The 8334-nt window shown below is 33.1% G+C and overlaps 2 protein-coding genes across 2 annotated transcripts in view; both read left to right on the forward strand.

Annotated features, from left to right (window-relative positions):
* The window catches only part of LOC107463687 (ABC transporter F family member 3), a gene marked incomplete in the record, with an annotated part of 21734 nt that overhangs the window by 10279 nt on the left and 3121 nt on the right, over positions 1–8334 (forward strand).
* Positions 1957–3426, forward strand: LOC107463677 (uncharacterized). Its single transcript, XM_016082525.1, has one exon. It carries the CDS (start codon positions 1957–1959, stop codon positions 3424–3426), a length of 1470 nt encoding a protein of 489 aa, XP_015938011.1.

Below are 8334 nucleotides of genomic sequence, written 5' to 3' on the forward strand. Positions count from 1 at the left end.
TTAACGGAGAGGACAAGAAGTTGGAGTAGAAGAAAACATAAGATTCCATGAAATTGAACCTTGTAGCATTTATCTATTCTTAATATATAAAAGTAGGTACATAGGTTTACCCACATTACTTCTAAGTTATTTCTCTTCTTCTACTAATGCCATGTCAGCACCAACGCTTACTTAGCAAAATTTTAAAATCCACTACTCAAATCTTGCCAATTAACTTTTATTTTTACATAAAAAAAAACAAAAAATAATTAAAAAACACAATAAAAACCAATAAATTAACTTTTTCTAAATTAATCCTTATTTCTAAAGCAACAAAAACACAAATTAACATTTATTCCAACAAAAAGCTCTCAAAACCAAAGAGCTTATTACATTTCTCAAACCCCCTCACCCTCTTAGCACTTCTCCGTACCAAGATCCTATTTTCTCCATCCTTTTCCGGTCCCATCCTCTTCCGGTCCCATGAGCCATTGTTTTTTCCTCAAAACAAATTGTACATTGCGATGTCCATCTCCGGCGGAGCCGCATTGCATAAATTGCATAAACCAGAGCAAACTTCATTCCTCCTCTTGCGGTTTTTCTGCCAGAGCTCGATTCTGGGATTCAGACCAACATCACCATTTGGCGTTGCCAACGTAGAAAATTTGTCTCAGATATTTTCCTAAAGATTTTCAACTTTGCCGTTTTCTCTTCTCATTGTTCAATATCATTTTCAATAGCCCTATTTATTTGTTATAAATAATAACATTTTAATTGTGAACTCATTGCAAGTAGCACAAGTTTATGTATTCCTCTTTTGTAAACGGTTCTGTCCAACCGTCACAACCAAAATTAATGTGCGTTTAAAATTATTGCTCCTTATATACTATCGATTGCAATATTTCATCATAAATTATAAATTGTTATTTTACATGTGGAGTACTTCTTCCACAATTTACATCCACGTGTTCCTTTTTTTTTTCAAATTGTTATTCCAGATGTGCAGTATTGCTTCCACAATTTACTTGGAATGGATTATCATTCTTTGACCATGTCTTATTCTCTTTGTTGTAGAATGATTTGCAGTGGTAATGACAGACTGGAAGAGTTAATACCCAAAATTGCTAGATGAAAATCAACCAATCACTATTTAATAAAATGTTTTTAAAAAATTAAAACAAAAAACTCTTATTTATTATTATTCAATTGAAACATCAAGTACTAATTAAATGCAATAAACATACATTAAAAGTGTCATAATAATAATAATTATAAAAAATTTCAGTTACAAATATTCAAATTCTACAATTTATACATATTAAAACTCTTACTATTCTTCATTTCTTAATCTCTTATACTAATTGTCAAAAATTTCCTAAATTTAATATCACATTTTATATATTTTTCATTCTCATTCATTTATTTTTTTCATTATTTACAAAAAAAACCGCAAGAAAAGATAAAGTGTAGCCATTAATGCAAATCGAAAAATGAAAAAAAAAATGCAATTTTGTATAATTCTAATATAAATAACCTATATTTTTTTTAAAAATAAATAAATTCAAAATTTATTTATAATATGTTCTCTAAAATATTTTTAATATAACATTTATTAAAATACACTATATAATATAAATAATCTACTTATCCGCGCATTGCGCGGTCTCACTCTAGTTATAGTTTACTGCTAGAGATAAGGTGCAAGTTGCAAGCTTAAAACAATGTCCTATGAAAAAGACACGTACACATATTTAAATACCTAAAAGGAATGAATATGAAATTCACCATGCCTTTAAAGAAATCACACTTAAAAGTTAACATAATGATTTTGGTTAATTAAGAAACAGAAAATCAAAGACTGGGAGCTTGACTTAACTAGATTGCAAAACAAGTAAAGGGGTCATTCCTATTTTCTTATTGCTTTCCCTTCATAAGCAAAACAGTGAACCCTATGTTCTTCATTTGTCTTCTCATATAATGGACAGGGAGGAAGAACATGTCGTGCCCTCTTGGTTAGAACAAAACTGGGAACGACTAGAAGAAGTGAGGAAGAAATTAACTGGTGGAGCAGTTAACAAAGGTTCAAGGCCTAAAATACAAAAAATTCCTCTGTACATGGCTGAAAGGGTGGAGTTTAGAAGATATTATGAATCACAACTAATATCCTTTGGTCTATATCATCTATCAAAACAACAACTGCTTCAAGGGAAGCCATATAAGGATTTATGGACAGCAATGTATCTTCAGCATACTAATCAACGGGTGAGGGATTTACATTTCAGAATTCTTCGACACAATTGGAGGCCGTTTTATCAATATGTTGAATTATCCAGAGACAGAGATACCCAGGAAACAATTTCTGTATACGGCAATCCCAGAAGCAAAGATGACTTTATTGCAGGTGTGCTGGTATTGGATGGATGTTCTGTACTTGAATTGCTGGAAAAATCAGACTGCTCAGTTGATTCAGAGCAAGAGCTAAAGATTAGCATTGACAAGCTTGTGAGAGTGCACCAAGATCTGCTTGTCATGGACAACCAAATTCCTTTCCAAGTTCTCAGGCTCTTGTGTCAGGATGAGGCCAGGCTCCAAAAAAGCCTCCAAAACTTCCTTCGAGTGCACGGTATTGAGACAACACCCAAGCTTGGCAAAGGGAAACTATGTTTTGGAATGGAAAAGGAGAATAACGGCACACAAAGTGGACAACAAGAAGCTCAAGAGATTGAGGTAATTGTCCAGGGAGATGACCAACAAGACAAAGATGAAGACAAAGACGAGCCAATCCATCTTTTAGATTATCTGCGGAAGGCCTTATTGATGAGAGACTGCAACACAATCCATAAGGAGATCGTGATCAAGATCAAGAGGAGATCACTGCACCTCAGAAAGTATAGGATTGGGACCATACAGGAGCTCAAGGCAGCAGGGATTGGTGTAAGAAAAGATTCCCACAACAACTCAGTGTACCCGAGCTTCAAAGATGGGATGCTGCAGCTTCCTGAACTCATTGTGGATGGCTCAACAGCTCATATATTCTTCAACCTAGTAGCCTATGAGATGTGTCCTGATTTTCACAACAACTTCGAGATCAGCTCATTTTTAGTCTTCATGAGCTCTCTCATCGACCAGCCGGAGGATGTCAAGGAGCTGAGAATGGCTGACATAATTATCAATGAACTTGCAAGTGACAAAGAAGTAGCAGATCTGTTTAATAAGATGGACAGCATTCTTGTGCCTGAGACACCATTGTTCGCCCACATTAGAGACCAAATCCATTCACATTTTGAGTCCAAAAGAGGCAGGATCACAATGCTGTCTTGGATGGGAGAGGCCTCTAACACCTTTTTTCGCTCGCCATGGACCATCATTGCCTTGCTTGCCGCCACGCTTGGCCTTGTTCTTACATTTATCCAAACATGGTTTGCTATCCACCCTAAAGCTTCGTAAGTCAAAACATGTCTTGTTCGGTGTGCTTGATGATGAATAAAACACTACTCATATCATATCAGTATGTGAGCTGCAATCTGCTTCTCTTATGTTTATTGTTGTCATGTTAAAATCCATAGTTTGCTTTTGTTTCTAAATTTTCATCTCTGTTTGTTCAATGATTATCTGCAAGGTTTTGATTATTGTTTGTATTACTATTAGCTTTATCTGCAAGTGGATAATTCACATTATATGCGAGGATTCTCTATTAAGCGGCACATGTTGATTTATCCCGATAAGCACAAGTGAAAATATTAACATAGAAGGAATATGTTCCAAAATTTTTCCTTTTTCAGATCAAAATGTAATTCCTTTGTTAAAGACGAAAGACCCACGAAAGCATGTCTACCATGAATTCGGTGGTCAACATATTAAATGGATTAAAACTTTGGATGTATCGGACCTGCTATAGTGCTAGAATGCTTGTGGCAAGGTGCAACTTGCAAGCTTAAAAAATTTGCATATGAAAAAGACATATGCATACATATATACGAATACAGAATTAACCATGCTTTTAAAGAAACTTCACTTAAACAGTTAACATTAATTAACAAACACTAAATCAAAGACTTTAAGCTTGACTTAGTTAGATTGCAAAGAAGTAAAGGGATCATTCCTATTCTTATTGTTTTCCATTATGCACCAAGTATTCAATGATTATACATTATCAGATAGATAGATATGGATCAAGCTCCTCTAAAGTATTAAAAAAAATTAATAAGTTATACCATTATATTAGAAGTTCATATGCTGTAGGTCACGTTCATTTGTTTTATTTAGAATATCTTTAAGACAGACAAAAGGAAAACTACAAGATGAAAACACGGCTAGTTCTCTAGTGGCACAATTAATGGTACTTAGTGGTGCCTAAGTGTTGACCTACCAATAGATGTGTGACACTTGGCCGAAGGATTATAAAGAATAATTAGTAGTGAGGATGATAAGTACGAGTTAATACTCAAAATGACCACTGAAATTTGACCTTCAACTCAATTTAGCCCTTGAATTACCAATTGACTCAAATTGTACCCTAAAATTTTAAAACGTGACTCAAGTTGGCTTTTCCGTTTATTTCGTCACCGAAAAACTGATGTGGCACATGTAGCTGACACCTAGCAGCCTCAACAGTTGTTTGACGTGGCGAAATTCTTGTATGCATCAATTTAGCCCCCAATAATTTAAAAAAAAACCCTAGCAACCCCCATTTCTCCCAAATCAAAGTCGTTTCTGGTGAGTCGGAGAGCAGCAACTAAACCTCAGGTAACTCCACGAATCCACGCTAATTCTTAATTCGTCATTCGCGCTTCGGTTCTTCATCAAGAGTCATGGCGGTGGAGAACTCCACAAGCTTTCCAATTTGTCCGTACACTTCTCACGATAATCCACATTATTCTCCTTCCGAAGAAGGGTTCTGGGAACAGCGACGTCAAGGGTTCGAAGTAGGACGGTGGTGGTTCGAAGGGGAAGTTTAAGGCACTGGCTATTGCAGATGATAGGGATAGGGTTAAGGAGCTGCAGAAGGAGATTGAAGCTGAAGCCAAAGAGAAACATGGTGGTGATAGAGACAGAGAAATACACGGTGAATATGGGTACAGAGGAAGAGACAGATATAGAAGGGATAAAAGAGATAGAAGGGACAGGTATAATAAATATGATAGAGATGAAAGGCATAGAGATAGGAATAGAGATAGAGATAGAAATAATGATGATTATGATGATGAAAAAGGGGATTCTAGGAGAAGGGGAAGGGATAGAAAGAACGATAGAGGTATGGATAAGGATAAGGATAGATATGAGAGGCAGAGGAGAGATGGCTGTGAAGAAGAAAATGGTGGTTATGGTGAAGAAGATGGTGGTGGTGACAAGAAAGATAGGAGGGATCTAAGGCATAACGGAGGGGGGTGAAGTTGAATTGTACAAGGTTTATAAAGGAAGAGGTGAAGTCTGATAAGAAGACTTATGTAGGTTTTTTTTTTTCAAATTATTGGGGGCTAAATTGATGCATACAAGAATTTTGCCACGTCAGACAACCGTTGAGGCTGGTAGGTGTCAATTACATGTGCCACGTCAGCTTTTCGGTGACGGAAATAGACGGAAGGACCAACTTGAGTCACGTCTTAAAATTTTAGGGTACAATTTGAGTCAATTGATAATTCAAGAGTTAAATTGAGTTGGAAGTCAAATTTCAAGAGTAATTTTGAGTATTAACTCGATAAGCACAGATAACTTTGGAAAGTTTACTGTGAGGATAAAATGAAAAATTGACGTCCAAAAATTGACTCTTATATTGTGAGCTGTGTACCAGGCCAACAAAAATATGGAAAACACCTGATTTACAGACAAAAATTAGAAAAAAAAGGCTTGGGTTGTTTTACCTTTTTTTTTAGATGAAGATAATAAATAATCAAATTTATAATACATGACTTCAAAGAAAAAATAAAATTTACAAGCAAAAGGGAAAAAATTAAAAAGAAAAAGGACTAGAAAAATACCCATGACACTTCTTCTCTATCTGAAAATCTTTCCTTTCTTTAATGGTCGTCGAATATTTTTTTTGTTTTTTTGACAAAATTTTAATATTTATATTAGTATTCATGAATACTATCATATCTTACAAATTAAGGTCGTTTAATTTAAATATTGTAACATTAATTTAAAATTATATGGAAATAGTAATTTCTAAAATTGTAAATTTTAATTATGTAATACATTTTTGAAATATTATCCAATAACATTAGATATTATTTTATCTATTTTAAAATATTATCAAATTAAAAAGAGACTGAGTCGTCTAACAATAATAAACGTTAGATATTGTTTTATCTATTTTAAAATCTAAAAAATTAAAGTCTAACTTTAAAAACTCTAATGATTGATTTAATTAATTAATCTACATTTTTATTTATGTAAAAGAATTTTTGTTTAATTATTCATGTTAATTAAATTTATTTGTTTTTTTTAAATCAATATTTTTTTAAAAGAAATTTATTTTTTTATTTGTTTATTTTTATAAGAGTTTAAAATTCTAGTATTTGTGAATTTTTAGTATTTATAAATACCAACAAAAATCTATTTTAATTTTTAAATATAATTTTGGGGTGAATCACCCAATTAAATTGGTTTGACTTACCCAAGATTGTATTGTCACATTAAATCAAATTATACACGTATGTCCAGTTCTAATAAATTCTTTTTATTTAAAATAATTTATTGTACATTTATACTAATTTATTTTAAGTCATATTGATTATATAAAGAATTTTTAAAATAAAAGTTATAATAAAATTAAGAAGTAATATTAAAACCAAACCAACGCAAAATGCTGATTTGTCCTCATTTTAAACTCCTGTTACAATATCTTCGGTAAAATTGCATAGTTCAAATATATAATTTAGTATTTATGGATATTAATAGAACAATCTACTTTTTTATATTGCTTCCGTTGTGGCAATGTGTAGGTTAATAGATCGAGCGGGTGATAAATTGGTAGGTAATAGGTCAAAATTTTTTATTACAGATAAAAATCTGATACTAAAAGTTTAGTAACTTATAAAATGCGAGAGAAAATATTTATATAAGTTATTTTACAGAAATTTTTTTATATATGAAAAAAAAGGAAAAATATAGGTAATTAACAATATTTTTGAACAATGTGTGAACAATGTGAATTAATAGGGTTAAAAGAGTAAATTAATCGTAAATTTAATTAGTAGCATTAAATTAGGGTGTAGTATATTTTTATTTGATTGGTGGTTGTTCATATTGTTTAAGATAATCATTGTTTACCTAGCACTCTCCGAGATCTTCTTTAATATTAGTGTTATAGGTGCTTTGCATAAATGTGGGACATCAGAAATCTTAGTTTCAACACGCAAACCATAAATGGTGTACCCTAAACCATAAAACTTAAATTATAAATCATTAATCTTAAACCTTAAACCTTAGCCATAAATTCTAAACCTTAAATTCTAAATTAAACTTTAAATTTTAAATCCTAAATTTTATACCATAAAATCTAAACTCTAAATTCCAAAATCCTAAACATTTAAACCCTAAAATGACAATATTAAATTTTAAACCCTAAGGGATAAACCCTAAATCATAGTCTGAAAATCCTAAATATTAGAATTTTTTAATATACGTAATAAACAACAACAACAAAGCCTTGTCCCATTAAGTGGGGTCGGCTACATGAATCAAACAACGCCATTGTGCTCTGTCATGTATCATGTCTACAGAGAGACCGTTTACATGTAGATCTCGTTTGACCACCTCATGGATGGTCTTCTTAGGTCTTCCTCTGCCTTTCGCCCTTTGTCCATCTTCCATCTCATCCACCCTCCTGACTGGATGTTCTATCGGTCTTCTTCTCACATGTCCAAACCACCTGAGACGCGATTCAATCATCTTTTCCACAATGGGTGCTACTCCAACTCTCTCCCTTATATCTTTATTCCTTATTTTATCCAATCGCGTATGACCACTCATCCATCTCAACATCTTCATCTCTGCCACACTCAGCATATGTTCGTGCTCCCCTTTAGCCGCCCAATACTCCGTACCATACAGCATAGCCGGTCTTATAGCGGTGCGATAGAATTTACCTTTAAGTTTTAAAGGCACTTTTTTGTCGCATATAAAACCAGATGCACTCCGCCATTTTGACCAACCTGCTTGGATCCTATGATTTACATCATGTTCAATCTCTCCATTATCCTGTATGATGCACCCAAGATACTTAAAACTTTTAACTTTTCGTAAGGTGTTCTCTCCAATTTTCACCTCTATATTGGAGTTTTCCCTTCTCAGACTGAACTTACATTCCATATATTCCGTCTTGCTACGGCTTATGCGCAGACCATACACTTC

The sequence above is a fragment of the Arachis duranensis genome, chromosome 9 (genome assembly GCF_000817695.3).
Source record: "Arachis duranensis cultivar V14167 chromosome 9, aradu.V14167.gnm2.J7QH, whole genome shotgun sequence".
NCBI classification, from domain to species: domain Eukaryota; kingdom Viridiplantae; phylum Streptophyta; class Magnoliopsida; order Fabales; family Fabaceae; genus Arachis; species Arachis duranensis.

Coding starts and splice junctions, on each gene's coding strand:
- LOC107463677 (XM_016082525.1), top strand. CDS start 1,957: ATGGACAGGGAGGAAGAACATGTCGTGCCCTCTTGGTTAGAACAAAAC.